Below are 23,374 nucleotides of genomic sequence, written 5' to 3'. Positions count from 1 at the left end.
AACTGCGGGAGTGTTGAGAGGGGAAGGTCAAAAGTTCAGTTTTGTTTATTTTGATTTGATCTGTCTTTATCTATCCAAGTGGAGATTTTGAACAGACTGTTGTTGGAAATAGCCTGGAGTTCAGGAGGAGAGTCTGACCTACAGGTACAAATCTGTGAGTCATTAATACGTAGGTGGTATTTAAAGCCATGGAATGGATGAAATCACCTAGGGAGTGAGGTAGATAGGAAAACATTTCAAAGAATCCGGCTCCAGGATATACCAATGTTAAGAGGTTAGGGGTGATAAGAAGGAACCAGGGGCTAAAACCCCCCCACACACAAAAGAAACCACTAAAACAAAGCAGGAAAGATGAATACTAAGAGACTGTGAAGGAGGGAAGCACCCCAAGAATGAGACAGCAGTGGCTATGTAAATGCTGTCAACATGTCAAGTAAGATGAGACTGAAAATTGAATAATGGATATAGAATTTGGAGGTCATTGGTGACCTTTACAGGACGGTGAAATCATGGTGTCAAAATCCTGATGGGAGTAAAGGAATTAAGACAGAGAGTATACACAACCCTGTAATGGAGTTTTGGTATAAAATGGAGTAGAGGAATTGTACAGGAAATGGAAGGGGATGCCAGATCAAGAGAGTTGTTTATTTTTTAAGGTAGAAGATAGAACAAGATAATTGTATGCTAATGATAATAACCTAACAGACAAAAATAAATTGATGGTAAAGATTAGGAGAGAAGAATTGCTAGAATAATGTCTTTGGGAATCCAGTGTATAAGGACAGATGATGAACTTAGAGGGTCATGTACAGTCATTATAATGAGAGGAGGGGAGGCAGAGTTGATAGGTACAGATGCTAGCAGGTAGGCTGATGCTTGGTGGGAGCCATCTGGTTGGATAGACAGGCTTGGATTTCAAGAGAGAAGTTTGAGCTAAAGATAGAGAGACACAGTAGTTTTTAGTTCATAGAAGGTAGTTGAAGGTATGAAGTAGAAAAGGATCCATTATGTAAGCAAGACAGTAGAAAAGGAATAAAAACCAATGAACAGCAATGTGGCTACTGACCACAAGTGCTTAGAGAAGAGAGCAGCAATAAGGATTGGAGAGGTGGGGGATTTGAGTTGGAGGGGCAGGAGTTATTGAGGAATCATTCCAGGATCAGAGCAGTATTAAGCATACCCTATATAATAAAAAGCTAATATGCAAATAGACCAAATGGCAGAACAACTGAACAACCGAACAACTGAACAACCGAACAACCAGTCGCTATGATGTTCACTGACCACCAGGGGGCGCATGCGGAACATGGCGGGCGTTGGCCATGGCGGGATGGTGGAGCAGAAGAGTGGGGGCGCCAGACTAAGGCAGGGTGCTGGTCACTGTCATCAGGGTGAGCCTCTGGTGGTTACTGAAAATTCTTTGCTCCTGCATGCCACAGTCCCACCTGGCACTCACACTTGCTACCGGCACCAGCCCCACTCGCACCCGCTGCCAGCAGGTCCCAATCGCTTGGTGCTGTCAGTGGGTGCAAGCAGCGGCTGCCAGCCCTGATTGCCTCTGAGGGCTTCTCCACCTCGCCCTGCTCCTGAGGGGCGCTTGGGGCTCACACCTGCTGCTGGCACCTGCCCCCATAGCTCCGCACTGTCAGTGCATGGGAGTGGCGGCAGGAGCGGGACTGCTGGCAGAAAGGGGACAGGAGGCCACAGCAGGAGGGGCCAGGTGGGGGCATGGAGGATGGACTGAGACCCGCCCCTGTGCCCACCACAGCCTCATGGCCCACAGTTCCTTTCAAGGTGCACAAATCCATGCATTGGGCCCCTAGTTTATCATCAACACTAATAAAAGAGAAAAATGGTAATTGGCATATGAGCTACCCTTTTCATTGGCTAATCAGGGCTATATGCAAATTAACTGCCAACTAAGATTGGCAATTAACTGCCAACTAAGATTGGCAGTTAACTGCCAACAAGATGGTGGTTAATTTGCATATGTAGGCACAATGCAGGGAAGCGAAAGGGAAAGCAGGAAGAAGCCCCCTGCCACTGACAGTGATCGGAAACCCAGGGGGGAGCTAAGAGCTGGGGGGCAGGGCAAAGGCCGCCCTGGGGACGCCTTTGCCCTGCCCCCCAGCCATGATCAGAGAATCAGGTGCCTTTTCCGCCCTGGACAGTGATAGCAGGAAGTAGGGGTGGAGCCAGCGATGGGAGCTGGGCATGGTCGAAGCTGGCAGTCCCGGGAGCTAGGGGTCCCTTGCCTGGGCCTAAAGCGAAGCCCACGATCGCGGGGCTGCTGCAACTGCGGGTCCCCGCTGACCGGGCCGGATGCCTAGGCCAGAGGCGTCAGGCCTGGGCAAGGGGCCGATCCTGCGATTGGAGGGTGATGGTGGTCAATGCCTGAGGGCTCCCAGTATGTGAGAGGGGGCAGGCTGGGCTGAGGGACACTCCCCGCCGCCCCACACCCAGTGCACGAATTTCGTGCACCGGGCCCCTAGTATATATATAAAAGCCTAAGCAACCATCCAACCATTCAACTGATTGCCCAGTAGCTATGACGTGCAATCATCCTTAGTCGAGGTGTGCAGGAGGCAGCCAATCAATGATTCCCATCATTGATGTTTCAATCTCTCTCTCCATCTCCCTTCTTCTCTCTGAAATCAATAAAAATATATTTAAAAAAATAAAAAAATAATAAAATTTGAAAAAAAAGGTTTCTTTTCTGATTCCTCTGAGTGTTCGACTGTTCGTTCTCCAGTGCCATCTGAATATTGCTGCTATAACACTTCTCTTGAAAATGTGTGCCTTATACATTTTAAAGTAGAATTGTATTTATTTTAATATAAAACTTTAGATTCTGAACTTCTTAATCCCACAATAATTTCAAACTGTCATTCAAGTGATGTACAAATACCTAATTTACATAACATGCACAATCCCCATTCCTGATACACATATGAAGCAAAGGCATTAGTAACCACACTGGAAATAAAATAGTTAATCTAAGTTTCTATTGATTTCAAAATAATAAAAAGTTGCTACATTTCCTGGTATTGGGGACAGGGAGAATATGGGGAAATTCCCATATGTTTTCTTTTGATTCTATTCAGAAAGGCAGGTGATTAAGACAAGAGTGAGAATTTCAACCTGAAATATTAAAAGCAATCCATCTGTTTTACACAGTTTCCATCATGTCCTTAGATATTTTTCTAAAATGAATTTGCCTCTGATGGGTATCATTGCAGGATATAAGGACATATGGAAACTCACCGGCAGGCCTGGGAGAAGGCACAAGATTTAGTTAGTGGGAAAAGATTATTGGAATCTAAAAGTTTTCAATTATTGAACCAAACCAGACAAACAAACAAAATACATAAATCTCCAAAACTTACCAGTTTCCCTACATCAGAAGAGGATTAGAAAGGAGACAGAATGAAAGACAGAGACAGTAAGAGAGAGAGTAATAATGACTCTAGAATCAGGGATTTAACCTTGAAAGAAACGCTTTACATTTTAAAAGAACTCACATTCAAACAAGGGATTCATTCCAAAACTGGGCAAATAATTGAGATATCATTAGATCTTAGCATGGTACAAAATTCCACAAGCAACAGAGAATCATAATGTGGCCTTTATTTAAGGAATTTATAAGGATGACATTTATAAGAATTAAGAGAGAATTTAGAACTCTCTTTGAATTATCTAATAGAAGCAGAGAGCAGGGTTGGAATCTATCGGTTTACACTGTAGAAGATAGACAAAATAAACTGCGTCTCAGTGCAAGAGAAAAAGTTCTGAAAATTTGCAACATTTGAACATGGAATAGATAGGACTTTCAGGTAGCTGGATCCTTCATTCACCATTTATTCATGTATTGGGCTCACAACCTGTCACACATGTGCTGGGGTGATGAGGTTTAGAAATAGGTAAGACACTTCCTTGTCCTCCAGGGGCCACACCCTGGGATGCGTCATTCCTCAAAGATTATTTTACATGGATGTTCCGGATTTCTTTTAATCTCTTTAAGAAGACAAAACATGCATCTGCAAAACTAAATATGAGTATAAGATTTAAATTTAGGGTCAAGATAACAGCAAGCAGTGAGAGACATTCACCAGGACAAGAAAAAAGTGCTAAGAGCGTTCAGAAATCTCACTTAGGATTGGAATAGATTTGAGAAAGCTCTTCAAGGAACTGGAACTTAGGCAGATGGAGAAAAGGACATTACAGGGAAAAATGAGCATATAATCCTCTAGGTAGAGCAGTACATGAAATGTTCAGAGGTCAGGGAATAATTCAACATCACTGAATAAAGATGTCCAATAGGCAAGTTGTGGAAATAAATCAAGAATGACTTGGATTTGATGAGTTATACATTTCCTAGTAAACGTAAGTGTTAATCTCTAACTGTTAAAATAACAAGTATTGCCCTGGCTGGTGTGGCTCAGTGCATAGAGCGTCAGACTGCACACTGAAGGGTCCCGGGTTCAATTCCGGGTCAGGGCACATGCCTGGGTTGTGGGCTCAATCCCCAATAAGGGGCATGCAGGAGGCAGCCCATCCATGCTTCTCTCTCATCGTGGATGTTTCTCTCTCTCTCTCCTTTCCTCTCTGAAATCAATAAAAATATTTTAAAAAAACAAGTATTAATCTGTATATTACAAAGTCAACTTGCTTACCCCTCATGGAGCATGGACTACATCTCAGAATTAGCATTTTGAATACACTTGTCCCTCCTTACCCACAGTTTTGTTTTCTGGGGTTTCAGTTGCACACAATTAACTACAATCCAAAAAGATTAAATGAAAAACTCCCCAAATAAACAACTCATAAGTTTAAATTTTTTTTTTTTCCTTTTTAGAGAAAGAGGAAGGGAGAAGGAGATAGAAACATCGATGTGAGAAACATCAATCAGTTGCCTCCCTTACAAGCCCTGACCAGGGATCAAATCCACAACCTAGGTATGTGCCCTGACCAAGAATGGACCCTTTGGTGCACAGGACGATGCTCCAAACATCTGAACCACATGGGCCAGGACAGCAATTCGTAAGTTTTAAATTATGTGCCGTCCTGACTAACATGAGGAAATGTCACACTGTGTCCCCCTGGAGACATTAATCTTCCCTTTAATCAGCGTATCCATGCTGTATACATTCTCCACCCACTAGTCACTTAAAAGCCATCTATGTTATCAGATCAACCCAGGGATCATCACCATCATTGACCGTGTGATAGGCTTTCTATATTTTACACTGTTCAGATAAAATTCCAGTATTCTAGACTATTAGGCAGTCTTTTCAAGAGAAACTGGCAACTGTGGTTTCTGCTGATATCCTCTTATGATGCAAAAACTCAGGACCTTTGATCAGGAACAAGTGAGCTCAGCCCAGCCGGTGTGGCTCAGTGGTTGAGCATCCACCTATGATCCAGGAGGTCACGGTTCAATTCCCAGTCAGGACATATGCCTGGGTTGTGGCTCAATCCCCATTGTGGGGCTTGCAGGAAGCAGCCAATCAATGATTCTCTCTCATCAATGTTTCTCTCTCTCTCTCCCTCTCCCTTCCTCTCTAAAATCAGTAAAAATATCTTTAAAAAAGAGAACAAGTGAGCCCAGACATTAGCACGTATAGAACTCTTCCTCCTTTTGCCATTTTGTGAGCTCTTAAAACTGGGACTTGCTTTATACTCTGTTCAGTGTCTGTCACAGTTATGAACATAAGTTTTCAACATATTGTTATTACGATGCTTGCCTACTACAATGGTCCTAATATTAGCCTTATTAATGGAAACACTGAACTACCAGGAAAATATATTTAACTAAAAGAAAAGAGCTTTAGACTGAGGTGGACTCATCTGATTGGCTCCTTCATTCCTCCTTTGGCGTTCAATCGCCCTCTGAACATTGTCAACAACAGCGCTGCACACTTGAGTCAATCCAATTGTGTAATTCTGGCCATCAGTTTTCTTGGGCAACAGCTTCTCTCAAGGCTGTCCAATGTGTTCTGTACAATTGTGTAATACATTCGTGAGAAATATAAATAGCTGGTAGCAGGCAGGGCTTTAACATAACATTTTTTCCAGTGATACACAATCTAAGAGTCTGAGTTTATCCAAGAGCACTAAATTGTAGCTATGATTACATCCTATTTTCCAAAATATGTGGCACCTTTTGCCCTCTTTGTCCTGAGTGTTGGTGCGCTGGACACGTTTATTGCTGCAGTGTATGAGCATGCAGTTATATTACCAAACAGAACAGAAACACCTGTTTCAGAAGAAGAAGCTTTGCTCCTGATGAGCAAGAATATAGATGTTCTTGAGAAAGCAGTTAAACTGGCGGCCACGCAGGTATTGCCCTTTTTATGTTGCCTGGGATATTGCAAAGGAAATTTGAAACTTGAAGAGGTGTGAGTGTTCAGAATTGATGAGAAAGTTCTTTGTTCCCTCTGGTTTGGGTAGGGTGCTCATATCATTGTGACCCCAGAAGATGGAATTTATGGCTGGGTCTTCACAAGGGAGACCATTTACCCCTATCTGGAGGATATCCCACACCCGGAAGTAAACTGGATTCCATGTACAGACCCTCAGAGGTAATGTCATTACTCTTTGATTTTTGAACAAAACATTGTGATATTGTAAAATACCAACAGCAAATTCAGTAAGCTCGCCTAGTGTTCTTGCTGACAAGTAATCCATCTATGACATCGGACCTAGATGCCTCTAATGCTTCATAAGGTGTGCCTTCTGGCACATGCCTCCTGTTTGGTAAATGACTTGAAATGATGATGATTGGTTGGTTATTTATTGCAGTTTTCTTTGGTGAGTAGTATAGTATGTATATGCATGGTTTTATAATAGATGAGCTTAACTGGGTTTCAACGAAGTGGGAAAATTGTGACATCTGGGATTTGTTTATGTTCCAAATTTAAGTAGATAGGTTCACCCATGAACACATGCCTCCTTTGTAAGAATGGTATAAAAGATGAATAGGCTATGTTTTCAAAGAGCTTTTTAAAAAATATATTTTTCTTTATTTCAGAGAGGAAGAGAGAGGGAGAAAAAGATAGAAACATCAATGATGAGAGAGAGTCATTGATCAGCTGCCTCCTGCACACCCCACACTGGGGATTGAGCCCACAACCCGAGCCTGTGCCCTGACCAGGAATCTCCTGATTCATAGGTTGCCACTCAGTCACTGAGCCATGCCGGCCGGGCTCAAAGAGCTTTGGTATTGTTATCATTTGAGATGTAATCAGTATGGTGAGTGGAAACTGCAGTCTTGAAAAAGGAAGTGCTTTTTCTGAGACCACATTCCACCACCTTCTAGCTGAGTGATGTGGGGCATATCACCTAAGTGCTAGACGTCTCTGTTTCTTTATCTGTAAAACAGGGATAATAACATTTCTTCTCCTACTTCCCTTACAGAGTAGACAAGAGTGTCAAGTGAATAAATACACATGGAACCTGTACACTCTCATGCCCAATCCACTTAGCTATCACTATTACTCTTGCCAACAGAAGGAACAGAATCTAAACGTCTTTGTTTTCTTGTCCTTTGAGAAATTCTAGCAATTATTTATAGTGGTAGTTTAGACTTAACTATCTTTTTTAAAACGGTATAAAGCATAAGAAAGATGTATGAAATAGATCATGTTAGGTGTACTTATTTTTAAAAATAGTTCATATATAATTCCTTTAAATGGCAAAACCAATGTATTAAAAAGTTATTTAATTTGCTAATTTTTAAATTTACATGCATCTGTTCAGAACTATATCTATTGCACAAAAAGAGGAACTTAAATAATTTTGACTATTGGAAATTGATTAGAATTCTCCGATGCCGCAACGTGGGAGCTCTACCATGTGAGCCAAATCTCGCCCTGGGATTTCTACCTCTGGCAAAATATTCTCTGAATGTCACAGTCTGTGTTTACAGGAACCAGTAACCATGACTCAATGTTTACTTGATTTTGGAGCTTTTCCCAGAGCAGGAAGGACTCATAATTTGCAGTCATTCAAGAGGCTTATACTAAAACACGCCCTTTTTGCCTGAACTGATTAAACGACTTTCCCAGGGGAAAGATGTCTGGAAGCCTAGTTAATATCCAACTAATTATTTTTCAGTTGAGAAGGTAGGTGACTGATGAAGCTTTAACATTATTGGTCTTGCAGACACTTATTCATATGACAAATTTGCAGCTCTGAGTTGTAAAAAGGAGAAATCTAGTACTTAATATAATGGTAATGTTGGTAAAAAAAAAAAAATGACACAAAAAACTATTGTTTCTTCCCTAGTAATATTTATCCTTAAAAGATATAATAGAGGGACCATGTGGTTGTTTTTTCCATGTTGAAATACTATCAATTAGAATACTGACATGTCTCCTGCTTCCATGGGCTTTTCTCATGAGGAGCTAATAGGAAATATTAAAGTACCCTAATTATTTAGCCAAGAAAATAAAAATTAAACAAGTTATATAATAATTTTATTAAAGGCCTTAATAGATATGAATGTTGACAATATGCCCTATTTTTTTGAAAATAAAATAAGTGGTCTAAAACAATAGTCATAAAGCTGTTCTTTCCATTAAAAGATTAGCTTAACATTAATTGCAGAAGGGCTGAGAGGTCATGGAGAAAGCCTGAATGGCCTCTAGAGGAATCAGGTCTGTTTCCTGGGCTGTCTTCTTGTAGTTACAAAATCTGTAATGGCCATTACTCATTTATTGAGCACCTAATTGGTCCCAGGAACAGTACATTATTTCATTCAATTTATGTAGCAGGAATAACTATTTCCATTTAAAATATGAGGTAAAGGGGGGCTTACAATCTCACCACTGGTAATTAGCATGGCTGGAACTCAGTGCAGCCATTTCCATTGTCCATTCTAACGGAATGTCCTCTGAGGGCCTGAACGCACCATATTATATTTGAAATTTCCAGTGACGAGTGAATCCACCTCTTTGACAGCATGTTCTGGTTGCTAAATATTTTGTATTTTATTTTCTGCTGAAATCTCTCTACAACTTTTTTTGGTCTTCGTATCGCCTCTATAGTATGTTAATGTCTATGACTCATCTCCAAATTAGAGCCTTCCAAGTACATGAGGCCAGCTGTCACTCCACCTGTTTCATCATCTCAATTCCTTCTCATTTCTAGGATAAATATCCTAGATATTTAATGCCGATGTGAATGGCTTTGACATTACTTTGAAAAGCAGTTTTATAGTCTGTATTTATCTTAGGGTGTGTGTTGCATTGACAGATTGAAGAAACTGAGTCAGAATAGTGAAGTGCTGTTTTTTTCCTGGTCCTTTATTTTCTTACTTCTTAAATATATATATATATTTATAGTGGCCATATTATTATGACCACCTGACGTTTGTAGGCAAATTAGCTATAATTTCACGCTGAAGTTGCTAGAGGGCCAGATCATTATAAACATCTGAATAGCACAACATACCTAAGTATCGTTGCTGATCAAGTTCATCCTATCATGTTGATGGCGTATCCCAATGGAGATGGCTTCTTCCAACAAGACAATGCGCCATGCCACGGTGCTCGTATTGGGCAGGAGTGCTTTCGAGAACATGAGGGAGGCTTTACTTTGCTTAGGTGGTCCCCACAATCACCAGATTTCAATCCAATTGAGCATTTGTGGGATGAAGTTAAAAGAGCCATCAGGCAGCTGGTTCCACAACCATCAAATCTCACAGAACTGGGCAGTGCCATTCATCAGGCATGGTGCCAGATTCCTCGCATCACCTTTCAACATCTCGTGGAATCAATGCCAAGAAGAATCGCCGTAGTCCTAACCGGTTTGGCTCAGTGGATAGAGCATCGGCCTGCGGACTGAAGGGTCCCAGGTTCGATTCTGGTCAAGGGCATGTACCTAGGTTTCGGGCACATCCCCAGTAGGGGGTGTGCAGAAGGCAGCTGATCGATGTTTCTCTCTCATCGATGTTTCTAACTCTCTATTCCTCTCCCTTCCTCTCTGTAAAAAAATCGATAAAATACTTTTAAAAAATTGAATTTGTAACCCAGAGCTATTTACATTAAAAAAAAAAAAAAAAAGAATCGCCACAGTATTGAAGGCAAAAGGTGGCCCAACAAAGTACTGATGGGGTGGTCATAATAATCTGGCCACTCAGTGTATATTTCAGTACTAAATGCTGCATTTGTTCTCTGTAGAAGATGATTTATATAGGGCCAGCTATTTACAGTCTCCTAGTATGACTATGGCTTAGATGATAGAAAAGGTCCTCCCCATTAGAAGAGTCTGTTAAATCTCAAGCCCTTCGTTTGCCTTCCTGAGAGTACTTTATAAGAAAAAGTGTGCTTCTCTTTTTCCTCCACCATCTTTTCTGTGCTTCCCTCTCTCACTGCAATCTGGAGTTTGGCACAGTGAAATAGGTGAGCTTTGATAAAGATGACATTTATATTGCATGTGAGTTTCTTAATCTTTTCTGTTGATTCTTAACCTAGAGCTGTTGTGTTATATGTAACAGGCAAATAAAGTATCACTTTGAAAGTTCAGAAATCGCTAAAATAATAGAAAGTTTAAAGCAATATCTATTGAATTAGGTTTGGCTATGCCCCAGTGCAAGTAAGGCTCAGCTGCCTGGCCAAGGACAACTCTATCTACGTCGTGGCAAATATTGGGGACAAGAAGCCGTGCAATGCCAGTGACCCTAAGTGTCCCCCTGACGGTCGATACCAATACAACACGGATGTGGTGTTTGACTCTCAAGGAAAACTGGTGGCCCGCTACCATAAGGTGAGGTTTATTTGTGTCTCAGAGAAACCTGATTGACTTCTTCTGTTTGTTTGTGGAATGTCTGTATACTTGTCTTTTCAGTGTAGGTGGGAGAGCTGCCTAGAAAACATTTCTTAGTTATTAGATTTTAGTTGAAAAATATTTAATTTACTTTGGTTTTATATATGGGTTTGGAGTTTAAGTTAGCTTCACAAAGTTTTTAATATTCTGGGAGGAAAGAAGGAGAAATGCTCTGTTTTATCCCTGATTTAATACTAGAGTTAGCTTTTGGGCCCAATTTGTTAACATTGAGTACTAAGCTTTAGTCATTCATTCCATTATAACTTTTTTTTTAATTGTAATACTAGAAAATCCTCACTGAAATTGACTTAATTCCTCCAAAAAAAAAAAAAAAAGGAATTTCCTTGCGATGTACCTGACAAAACAGAAGTCATAGAAAAGGTAGATCTAGTTTCAGATGTAGACTGTTCTGCAAAGGCACAAAAGACGTCATCCATCTCTCCAGCACTCTTGGTCCTTGGCTACAGTTTCATTTTTTCAGTCTTTTAGAAGCTTCATAGCTGCTCCATGTGAGGCTCACATCCTTATAGCAATAACATCCAGAGGAGAATGTATTTCTCTAAGAAACCCTGCAAAAACCCCATCATGCCTTTGGCTCCAATTAGGCCACATGCCTTCCTGAGCTGATCCCTGCGAGACGGAGGGTGGGCTGCCACACCAGGGAGGGAGCACAGGATCCTCAACGAGAGAACACGCATGTGCACAATCAGGCCACATCAAAACCTGAGCAAAACATGTGCTGCACTCTTGAACCCAGGTGAAGTGGCATTTTGGAGCAATAATCAGGCTGAAAAAAAATTATTAATGGCTTAATAACTAAGGAGGGTTAGACATTACATTGTCTAAATTAATTTTAAACCTACTTCATGTGTATAAACCTAGCAGTTTCATAGGGAGGCATGTGTCAGACTTTGCATGGGCAGTGCTGTTGGTATTGAGGTAAGGAGTACAGTGGAAAGCAACAGTCTGGAATTTGTCAGATTTTAAAATTCAGCCTATGATTTTAAGACAGAAACATTCACCTTTTAAATATCATTGTTATATTTTCATTGGCTGACTTGTTGGTTGCAGGAAAATGGGCTTTTTATTAATGTCACAGTGAGAAAACTCATAGACATGGTATACTTGGTATGATTTACACATGTTTATGTGTAACAGTTTTAAATATGTACATCAGCACACATGGGAGAAAGATTTTATGAATATTGATCACCTCTATTTGGCAGTTTTCTGACTAATTTTCTCCTTGTTTGTTTATCGTTAATAGTACAATCTTTTTGCACCTGAAGTTCAATTTGATTTTCCGAAGGATTCCGAAGTTGTGACTTTTGACACTCCTTTCGGGAAGTTTGGCATTTTCACTTGCTTTGACATTTTTTCCCATGATCCGGCGGTGGTGATGGTAAATAAGTTTCAAGTTGACAGCATCCTCTACCCCACGGCGTGGTACAACACACTGCCCCTCCTCTCGGCTGTTCCCTTCCATTCGGCGTGGGCCAGAGCCATGGGAGTCAACCTGCTTTCAGCAAACACCCACAACACCAGCATGCACATGACAGGTAACTCACACCTGTCATGCACCAAGTGGCAGTGACAGTCTTAGGAGGTCTTCATTGATTTTTGCCCGGGTTCTTGTTCCAGCATCTAGAAGGGTTCAGCAATCTGGAGAAGGGCTGTGTGTAACTTAATAAAGAGTCCAGAGACGAAGCATAATTTTTGAAAGGCATTATAGGGAGTCAGAGGAGCCTAGCTAAAGAAACTAAGATCTCCTCGTCTCAGGACCCCTTGCTTTTTATTGATACAATTTGTCCTAAGGCAAGGTAGAGATATACACATCAAAGGGTAAGGTTTCCATATACACAAGCATTGTCAGAATGGGGAAATGTGCCTACGGCTGTTCAGGTGTTTGGCCAGTAGGAGGCAGTAACATGTAGATTAAGATGCCCTGAGCTGTCTGGCAGCAAGCAATCATTTTTGCATCCTTTTCAGGTTTGGGGAAATGCCCTTCAGCCATTCCAGATTCATCCCTGCTGTCTGGAATTGGCTTCAGGCAATTTTCAAGACACACTTTTCTTTAATGATTGTTTTGTTAACTCTAATGTCACAAAATTAATAATTGCACAGGTTTTCTATACCAACATTCCTTAAATGGAAATTATGTCTGTGAGTAAAGAAGGATGCAAACATTGTATCTCAATTTCACTTGAGGGGAAAGTGGAGTTACAGAGAAGTCAAGTCACATAAAAAACCAAAGCCAGATCTAAAGAACGTTGCAGCCAGCATCCATTAGCAATATTGAAATAAATCTTGTTCAGGTGAAAAAATTCATTGTAGACTTGATCAGGCTTTTAGAGTTTATCTTTTATACAGGGCAGGGCAAAATAGGTTTATAGTTGCTCCCATGGAAAATAATACAAACCTAGATAATAAAAGGCTAATATGCAAATGGACTGAGCAGTGAACCAACTGAACAACTGGTCGCTATGACGTGTGCTGACCACCAGGGGCGCACGCAGACCATGGTGGGCACTGGCCGCGGCAGGATGGTGGAGCAGGTGAGCAGGGGCGCCAGAACAAGGTGGGGTGCTGGTTGCTGTCATCGAGGTGAGCCTCTGGTGGTTACTGAAAATCTTTGCTCCCACAGACCACAGTCCTGCTGGGTGCTCACGCCCACTGCCGGTGCCCAGTGCTGGCCCCAATCTCTCAGAGCCATCAGTGGGTGCGAGCAGCGGCTGCCAGCCCTCATCACCCCTGAAGGCTTCTCCACCTCCCCCTGCTCCTGAGGGGCGATTGGGGCAGCAGCTGCCACTTGCACCCACTGACGGCGCCAACCCCCACTTGCGCCTGCTGCTGGCACTGGCCCCAATTGCTCTGTGCTGTCAGTGGGTGCGAGCAGGGCTGGCGCCATCAGCGTGTGGGAGCAGCTGCGACGGGAGCGGGACTGCCGGTAGACAGGGGACCTGGGGCTGGGTGGGGGCATGGAGGATGCACTGAGACCCGCCCCTGTGCCCACTGCAGCCTCGTGGCCCACAGTTCCCTTCAAGGTGCATGAATTCGTGCACTGAGCCCCTAGTAATTAATAAATAATAATCTATAATAATCAAAGCATAATATGCTAATTAGACCAGGCGTCCTTCTGACGAAGCCGGAGCTGCAAGGGAAACCCAGGCCCCGGGTGCCAGAGGGAAGCCGGTGCTGGCAGCCAGGGGAAGGAAGGCCTACTCTTGCATGAATTTCGTGCATCGGGTCTCTAGTACAAGAATAAACTGTTTCACATACTTACAATTGTAAACTTACTTTTGCCCCACCCTGTAGTTCTGTGTTCAAGGTAAGGTAGGTTTGTTACTCATTGATCCAACTAAAGAATTTCAAACAAATAAATTAGATAAGTCAGTGGAAAGCTGAACTTATTCTTCATGTTTGGGGATTTTCTAGTTTATTTTTAAATTGGCTAAAAAGAAAAGTAGCTTAAGTTAAAAAAAGAAAAAAAAGAAAAAAAGAAGCCATCTAAGTCAAATGACAATTTCTGTGTAAGCCGTCACAGAGTCAAATTATGCCAATGTAATCGCTATCTCCTTGCCTATCTTGAAAATCCTTTGCTTTCATACGTTTGTATTTAATTTCTTATGGGAATGATTCTATTAGTTTGTCACAATGCACAATTTGAACACAATATTTGTATTTCTTTATGTCACCAATAGGGAGTGGAATCTACGCACCGGAAGCAGTCAAGGTGTATCACTATGACATGGAAACAGAGAGTGGCCAGCTGATGCTCTCAGAATTGAAGTCCAGGCCTCGAAGTGCACCCACCTTCCCTGCACCTGTTGACTGGAGTGCTTATGCCACAGGCATCCAGCCATTCTTGTCTGAGCAGTTGGATTTTCCAGGGATGATTTATTTTGATGAGTTCACCTTCACTGAACTTAAGAGAAATGCAGGAAGTTACACAGTGTGCCAGAAAGACCTGTGTTGTCACTTAACTTACAAGATGTCTGAGAAGCGAACAGATGAGGTGTATGCACTAGGAGCTTTTGATGGACTGCACACAGTAGAAGGCCAATATTACTTACAGGTAGAGATGCTTAAATATGTTAGAATGGCTTCTTTATACATTTTTCTTCTAGGCCATCATTGCATTCAAGAACAGAGGAATTAGTTTTCAGCAGGCCAGGTTCAAGTTTTAAAAGTGCAAATTTCATGCATTCTCTTTTTTGGTCAGGTTACTTTAGGGAAGTATTTTTAAAACTGTCTTCTAATAGAGCCCAGAGTAAGAAGTTCATTTCACATCCTGACCCAGTGCAATCAAGATGTGTGACTACATGGAAATTGTTACTAAATATGAAATATTTATTTGAAACAAACATTTATGAAATAATTCAAATTAGAAAAGCTATACTTATGTGCAATTTTAAATACTCTGATTTTTAAAATTCTATTCTATTCCATTCAGCTTCACTGAGAAAAAAGAAAGAGCTAATTCTGACCCACAAAGTTGATTTTGGGATTCACTAGTAGATTATGACCTATAATTTGAAAAACTGCATAAGAGGCAGACAAACCTAACATATATTCCTCTATCCCTTGAAATTGTAATTTTTGCTGAGAAAATACCTCCAAGATTTCTAACCACTTCTTTGTTCTTTGCCTACATAGATATGCACGTTACTGAAGTGTCAAACCACTGACCTGAGAACTTGTGGGGAGCCCGTGGGGTCAGCTTTTACCAAGTTTGAGGAATTCGCTCTCAGTGGCACATTTGGAACGAGTTATGTTTTCCCACAACTCATTCTCAGTGGGAGTCAGCTTGCCCCTGAAAGTCATTATGAGGTAGGAGGCTTTCAGGATGATAAATTTCTTTAAACAGATGGGGTAGACTGGCATAATGAAAATCTTTAAAATAATGGGTCAGTATTGCAATATTGCAGTTCCCATTATACAAGCAATGCTTTAAAAACATGTGGAAGCTATGATATGGAAAACAAGTGTGGTTCTAGATTGTCTGTAAGCTATGATGGAGAATTTGGCGTTCCTTTTTTCCGCATAAATATGATTTTGAGATCCAAGGCAACCATAAGGTTATGGAGAAATAAAAATATTGATTGTGGATGGTGGCTGGCAACTAATGTCCTCCTTATTTTCATGGCGTTGAAGGTCCATTAAATAAGGCGCCCACAACTTCTTTATTTCTTTCTTTCTTTTTCTTTTTTTTTTTTTTTTCCTATGTGGGATGGTTGATATTGAGCCTGCAGGGAGGGAGTTAGCTCCAGACTTCTCCAAGTCTACATTTCTTTGCCTCCAATTTCACAACTTACTTCATGGGCATGTTCTTTTGAGAAGTTGTAATAATGATAGTAATAATTAATACTTTCTATAGTGTTTCATGAGTTAAAAGAACTCTTTTTTATACATTATCTTATTTAACTCCTGTACAATTGATTTATTTGCTACATTTTCACCCAAGGTTCCTTTGCTATTAGACCTCTGGATCTGAAACGTGTGTCTTCTGACACCGAATCTTGCATGACTTTGCTATTTTATGCTGCTTTTAGAGTGTTGTCAGAAAGGCACGTGGGCTGGAAACCAAGCTCTGCCTGGGGATTAATCCTTTGCTTTCTTTGATCAGGTTTCAAGAGATGGACGTCTGCAGAGCAGAAGTGGAGCCCCTTTGCCTATCTTAGTCATGGCCCTGTATGGAAGAGTGTTCGAGAAGGACCCTCCACGCTTAGGGCAGGGACCAGGGAAATTACAATGATCTCCTTTTACCCGCTGTTAGGTCGGAGAGAGCCCAGGATCAGATACATGCAGACATGTGATGAGACAATGGCCTTCCCCTGGGATTTCTCACAGATCAACGTGCCAGACACAGATACCGGCTTCTTCTCCCTGAATCCACATACCCCCACACAGATAGGGACTTCTTCTGAATACCCCCGCCCATCCCCTGCGGCAGAGAATTCCTCAGCTCATGTCCCCGCCCCTCACCCAACTGCAGTATAAAAAAAGCGCCCCCCTCCCTGTTGGCGTGAATCCACGTGCCCTGTCCTGGGGGTACTTGGGTCTCCCGGGGACGCAGAATAAACCTTTTCCTTTCCTTTCTTTTCTGATTCACTGGACTCTATTTCTTGCGCCGCCTCCTGAGCCACCTAACCTAACACCCGCTCCCTTTCAGGATTAGCCTGGCAAAGAAAGGGAAAAGAAAAAAAAAAGAGAGACCCCTTAGTGTCTGTTTATGAGATGTCATAAATTTACTGAAACAACAAAGGAATTTTTAAAAAACAATAGATGTGTGAACAAAGCTCTTTCTTTGAAAAGTGAAGCCATTCATTTTTATAGCTTCAACTAGTATTTCTGAGGCCATAGAGTATATTTTATTGGTGTGCAAAATAAATTTTTTCTCATGAGAACCAGTTCAGGCTGCATCATAATAATTAGAGGCTTTATTTTAAAAACCAAAAGAACAAAATAAAAATAGTTGTATTGAGTCCTATGGCAAACATATGTATTGTTTATGTTGGGGATGGGGAAACTTTTCTCTTTCTCTCTTAGTTTTTCTGGCTGGTGTTACCAGACCAAAGGAGTCTGTTTGCCTACATGCATCAAAGACCAATCAAAGAGGAACAGGAGTTTGCGGCCAAGAAAGTAAGGGCTTATTAGTTGAGGAAATGGCACTAAGCCATTTCCTCAACTAATAAGTAAAATAGTGCTCAAAAGCCTGGCTTCCCGATGGCTTCCTGAGGATGGGTTATATAGGGGGAAATCATTCATCATGGTGACTAAAGGAGTTGTAGTGTAGTCTCAACTGATTGGTTGGGGCCAGGGTAGGGAGTAGTTGATCATTGTACATGTCAAGCAGGGCACGGTTCTGTGTGGTTTGGGAATATGTGATCAGCAGGGTTGGTTAGCTTTCATAGGCCTGTGGTTGAAACACAGTTGAAGTTAAGATGTTATCTTTAGCGTGACAACACTGTTTCTGTGGTCAACATATCTACAGATTTGTTCCTAAGATAGTTTGATGCTGACCAGAATCTGATGTCCTAAGGCAAAGGTTGCCAACCTGTGGGTCGTGACCCCTTTGGGGGTTGAACGACCCTTTCACAGGGGTCGCCTAAGACCATCGGAAAACACATATATAATTACATATTGTTTTTGTGATTAATCACTATGCTTTAATTATGTTCAATTTGTAACAATGAAACTGGGGGCCACCACATGAGGAACTGTATTAAAGGGTCACGGCAATAAGAAGGTTGAGAACCACTGTAAGGGCTTAATGATTAAAGAAAGGAATGAATGTGAACAGAAAGGAAAAAGGATCATGTTAAAGAAATGAAATTTCTGAGCCCTTATACTGGTCAAATAATTTAAGACACACAGTAGATTAACAGGAGAGAATCAAGTTATTTATTTATTTATTTATTTATTCTTATTGACTTTAGAAAGGAAGAGAGAGGGAGAGATAGAAACATCAATGATGAGAGCAATTCATTGATCAGCTGACTTCTGCACGCCCTACACTGGGGATCAAGCCTGCAACCCAGGCATTTGCCCTGACCAGGAACTGAACCGTGACCTCCTGGTTCATAGGTCATCGTTCAACCACTGAGCCATGCTGGCTGGGCAAGAATCAAGCTTTAATAAATGCACATGGGAAATTTACATAAGTATGAAAATTTCAAAGACATAAAGCAAAATGAGATATATATGCCACTCAGAGCTAAGGAGGGAGAAGTAAGGCAATTCACGGGGAGATGAAAAGAGTTATTGTTTATGATATTGAGCCATCTTGAAACAGTGGGTCACAAAGAAGACACTTTGCTAGGTTCCTCCTGTCAATTACATCTAGTTTATATTAAAACTAGAGGCCTGGTGCACAAATTCGTGCACCAGTGGGGTCCCTCAGCCTGGCCTGCGGGATTGGGCCAAAACTGGCTCTCTGACATCCTGTGAGGGGTCCCAGATTGCGAGAGGGCACAGGCCAGGCTGAGGGACCCCACCGGTGCACAATCGGGCCAGAGAGGCATGTGGGAGGTTGGCGGGACCGTGGGATGGCTCTAGGGCATGTCCAGCCCATCTTGCTCAGTTCCGATCGGCCGGACCCCAGCAGCAAGCTAACCTACTGGTCAGAACTTCTGCCCCCTGGTGGTCAGTGCACATCATAGGGAGCAGTTGAGTGGCCTTAGCATATCATTAGCATATTACACTTTGATTGGTTGAACTGTCTACTGGATGACCAGACACTTAGCATATTAGGCTTTTATTATATAGGATATAGTCATCTGTGATGATAGCTCTCTTCCTGGAGCAAGTCCTTGGTCTAAATTATTTTAGGAAATAAGGGGGAATGTTGTAGGCAGTGGGAAAGGCACCAAGTGTCTGACCAGTGGGGTCAGATCAAATTGGGTTCAGCAACCTTAGTACTTGGGTTTGTCAAGGAAGATTTCAAAGTCCAGCCCAAACTGTAAGGTTTTAAGGCAGAGATTTTTAGGGAGGTCCTAGGGAAAGATCCTAATGGACTATTCAGCAGTTTCCCAGGTGTGTCCTTTCAGGATTGTGGTTTCCAATTGAGAGGAGTTAGTTTGAAATGCAGGCAGATAGGGCAGGGGTCCAGTGGAAAACAAAGGCAGGTGGAACATAAGCAGGGGCAGACATGGCAGTTTGAGCCAGCCTAACCACAGGAACCAACCAAGCAGAAATAATAAAATGTTTCTGGACTCAAGGTGAGAGGCATGTGAAACTAGGAAGGGCCTGCAGCAACAAGGTGTATGAAAGCATAGAAACAGAGAAAGTTCAGCATAGGAACAGAGGAAGAACACATAGAAACAGGGGAAGTTCAGTTTCATTGCTAGGCAAAAACAATTGAGGGAATCAATCAGGTGACGACACGGATGGCTATAAAACCAGGCTTGTAGCAAATATATACTCCTGGGCTACAAGGGTTTAATGGGAAGCCATAATTGGGTCCCCCTCCCCTTGTGGGGAGTTTGAATCTGCTTATAATAAGTTTTCCACGCTTAAATCTTCTGGTCCTGTTGTGGACGAACATTCGCGAGAATAAGACCACTGACTCCAATTAGGTCTTAAACAGCAAGCGAGGATTTATTGAGCTGGCCAGTGACTACAGTTACAGCACCCTGCTGAAGCAGAGGCTGAACTGCCACGCAGACTACAAGAGTTACATTTTATTATTAAATTCTGTGGAGGCCCAGAGAAAAATGTGTCTTTCAAATTCTGGGTCCCCAATATGGAGGAAACTCTCTTTATTTATACTTTTCCCAGTCCTTTGTTTCCAGTCCTTTGGAATGAGACTTCCGGGCCTTCTGAGAAAGAAGGCCTGTGTGCTGGGAAGGGGCCATGAGACCATATCTCAAGGCCTGGCCTGATGTCAGTACCTTCCTATCTATGTGTTCTAGGACAGAGAGTACAGCATGACCCGTCTGGCCAAAGCGCCAGATATGCAGCCCAGCACAGCCCTTGTAGGTCATTCTTCAGCGTCACAAGACACAACCCCGGGAAAACACCTTGGCTCACCGTTCTGCTTATCACACTGACTGATTGGCCGGCACCAGGGCAGTGGGTCATTATTCAATGCAGCTGGTCCTAATGTCAGCCATGGCTGATTTTGTTGCTTATCTTGGCCTGGAGCAGAAATACAGAGGCATAGGGAGGAAAGGTCAGGGGGTCCAAACCACGTGACCAGTGATAGGGGAGGAAAAGTCACCCTGGAGGCAAGGTCCCACCCTACAATTGATTGTCCATTGCTAGTCGCACGGTGCTTTCCACCCCGTGACCTTCTGTACTTGGCCCAGCATCCTTGCTCTGCTCCTATCTGTCTAACTGCCTACAGCAGGAAGATCAAAAGTTTCTCCTGAGCTGTCTGAGTTCTAATAGTTTTCAGCTTGAAATAATCTGTGTGCCAGAGTGACACATCTTGGGGTGACTCATTCTGAACCCCTACAGTTAGAATGTAAACAGCTCTATCAAGTAGATGAATGTCAATAAAAAATTGATGCTGTTCTAGCCATTAAATATTAACACTGTGGACCCAGAGAATTAACATTCATTTGATGTGAACCCTGGAAAGGAATTTATTTGCTGAGATTGGACTTGCTTTGGTCAACTGAGGGCCCCAATTTTTTTACAAAAAATATGTCTTTATTGATTTTTAGAGAGAGAGGAAGGGAGAGGGACAGAGAGAAAGAGACATCAATGATGAGAGAGAATAATTGATTGGCTGCCTCCTGCATGCCCCCTATTAGGAATTGAGCCAGAAACCCAGGCATGTGCCCTGACAAGGAATCCAGCCATGACCTCCTGGTTCCTTGGTCGAAGCTCAATCACTGAGCAACACCGACCAGGCCGAGGGTCCAAATTTTATAAATAGTAAGAGCCAGAGGGAAGACAGGGGAGGGTGGGTGGAAACTGATCAAACAAAGAATTTGTATGCATATATGATAACCTATGGACACAGGCAATAAGGTGGTGAAGACCTGGGGTGGGGTGGGCTAGAAGAGGTCAGTGGGAGGAGGGACATATGCAATACTTTCAACAATAAAGATTTAATTAAAAAAAAGAGAGAGCCAGTGATTTGCTGGCAGGAGCATCTCACATACTCTGTATACCCAGAAGAACTTCAGACTGAACTCTCAGCTTCCCATACTATGCCCACTGTTTACAGGTCTGAGTCAACCACTGCAGGGAAACCCTGGTTTTATCTTTTTATCAACAGACTGAGACCTGCCCTGTTCAATAAAAGCTGCACGATTTGAATATCTCATTTACATAAAACAGATGTAATTGGCAACATGGGCTGGAATGTAGAAGAGGAGTCCTCCCCTACATCCTGGGGAATGCAATTTGGGTTGCTACCTGAGTCCGTGTCTCCCAGCAGCAGCTGCTTTCGAGATAGGCTAGTAAACCAGGGCAAATGGAATAGGGAAACTGAGACAGTTAAACAGCAGTTTGCAGCCATGTAGAAAATCTAGGTGCCAAGCAGTTTGCACCCATCCAGGAAATCCTATCTCCCCTAAACCAAGGACACTGAAGAGTAAATGGTTTGCACTCCCCTCACTTCCCAACCAGAAGGTAAGTAACTTAAATCACCCTACTCAAGGGAGAAAGCAGAAATCCAGTTAGTGCCATTTACCAACCACCCCCAAGGACAGATGAAGTTAAGAGAATAAATCTAACTTTGGTACATCAGCACAAAGCTGATGAATATTCTATTGAGATCCTCCCCTAAACATTTAGCCTTTTTATCATTTTTTAAAATATATTTTTATTGATTTCAGAGAGGAAGAGATATAGAAATGTCAATGATGAGAGCAAGTCATTGATCGGTTGCCTCCTGCACACCCCACACTGGGGATTGAACCTGCAGCTGGGCCATGTGCCCTGACTGGGAATTGAACCGTGACCTCCTGGTTCAGTTCATAGGTCGACGCTCCACCACTCAGCCAGGCCAGCTGGGTTAAACATCCAGCCTTTAAACCCCCCCCACAATGAAGGTCCCAGCGTTTGCTATCCCTCCCATGAGTACACCTGCATCTTACCCCTCCCCCTCACCTTCATGCATCTCCCAAGGGACCCCACGAGGCTTGCAACCAGGGCAGCAACCAACAGTGGCATTTCATCCCAAGCAAACTCCCTGATTCTGTCCCCAAGGCCCCCCTTTCTCTGACTCAGTGAGTCAAAGCATCTCAGCTTAGAGCCATTTTCTCACAGAATCCCCCTCCTGATGGGGGGAAGGGGGAGGGGGGACATAGACCAGTGATTAACACCAAAAGTGCCGGGAGCGCTATCAAAGCTTCAAAATGGCGTCCAGTTCTAAGTCTGGATTATTAGTGATGATGATATCGCTAAATATGTCAATGCAGTAAAGGTTTCCTTAAGTTTTTGAAAATGTAACTTCATTTATTTGTGATTCATAATTTGTTTCCTAAACTGCTGTAAAATCAGCAAAAATGCCTTGGCAATTTTAGCAATTTTAGCATAGTTCCTAGGATATTGGTTGGCACTCAAAGGGTTAAGGCTGTTCTGTAGTGAGCCAGTGCCCTTGGGCTATGACCTTCACAAGTCCTACTTTCCCCTTGAGACAGGAAGGCCAGGAGGTTTCAAAGTTTAAGCTATTTCTTTTCCCCAGATTGCTTAGACTCCGGTAAATAGTTTTCCTTGAGGGCAGGCTTTTGATAAGGAGAACAAATGCTCAGGGTGTTGCAGAAGACCAAAGAAATACCAAGCATGCGTCCTAGAGAAAGGGAGGGACCCCATTTATTAACACTAGTGGACTCCGGGAATAATTTCCAAATCAGAGTGAAGTAACAAGCAGAGGCTTCACTTTTTATAACCTTCTGGGGTCTTTGTCCTGCAGATATGGCTCCGCCCCCTTTCATATGGTTCCTCCCCCTTTCGTGGGCTTACAGGAAGGCCCCCCCCATGATGATCTGTCCTGGGGCCAGCGATAATGACCTCCCCCCCGCCCCCCGCCCCCCAGGGCAGTGATTGTTCACAGTTTTTATGGCCTGACAGGCCTTGCAAAGACCAGTTT

General features: G+C 42.5%; 1 protein-coding gene and 1 pseudogene across 2 annotated transcripts; one reads left to right on the top strand and one right to left on the bottom strand.

Annotated features, from left to right (window-relative positions):
- The first annotated feature begins 6,047 nt into the window (after positions 1–6,047).
- Positions 6,048–17,312, top strand: LOC132236897 (vascular non-inflammatory molecule 3-like). 2 transcript variants are annotated; one of them, XM_059700365.1, is made up of 8 exons: positions 6,049–6,339; positions 6,451–6,581; positions 10,575–10,767; positions 12,095–12,386; positions 14,529–14,902; positions 15,484–15,657; positions 16,454–16,586; positions 16,979–17,312. In XM_059700365.1, the coding sequence occupies exons 1-7, from the start codon at positions 6,127–6,129 to the stop codon at positions 16,580–16,582; spliced, it is 1,506 nt and encodes a 501-aa protein (XP_059556348.1). In that variant the 5' UTR covers positions 6,049–6,126; the 3' UTR covers positions 16,583–16,586; positions 16,979–17,312. The 2 variants fall into 2 exon arrangements, with proteins under 2 accessions (XP_059556349.1, XP_059556348.1); XM_059700366.1 differs by lacking the exon at positions 15,484–15,657 and having other exon boundaries at positions 6,048–6,339.
- LOC132237817 (small nucleolar RNA SNORA38) lies at positions 16,049–16,168 on the bottom strand (annotated as a pseudogene).
- Positions 17,313–23,374: the final 6,062 nt, after the last annotated feature.

Source organism: Myotis daubentonii, chromosome 6 (genome assembly GCF_963259705.1).
Source record: "Myotis daubentonii chromosome 6, mMyoDau2.1, whole genome shotgun sequence".
In the NCBI taxonomy this organism is placed as follows: domain Eukaryota; kingdom Metazoa; phylum Chordata; class Mammalia; order Chiroptera; family Vespertilionidae; genus Myotis; species Myotis daubentonii.
The sequence above is the reverse complement of the archived record's forward strand: the minus strand, read 5'-3'. Positions and strand labels throughout refer to the sequence as shown.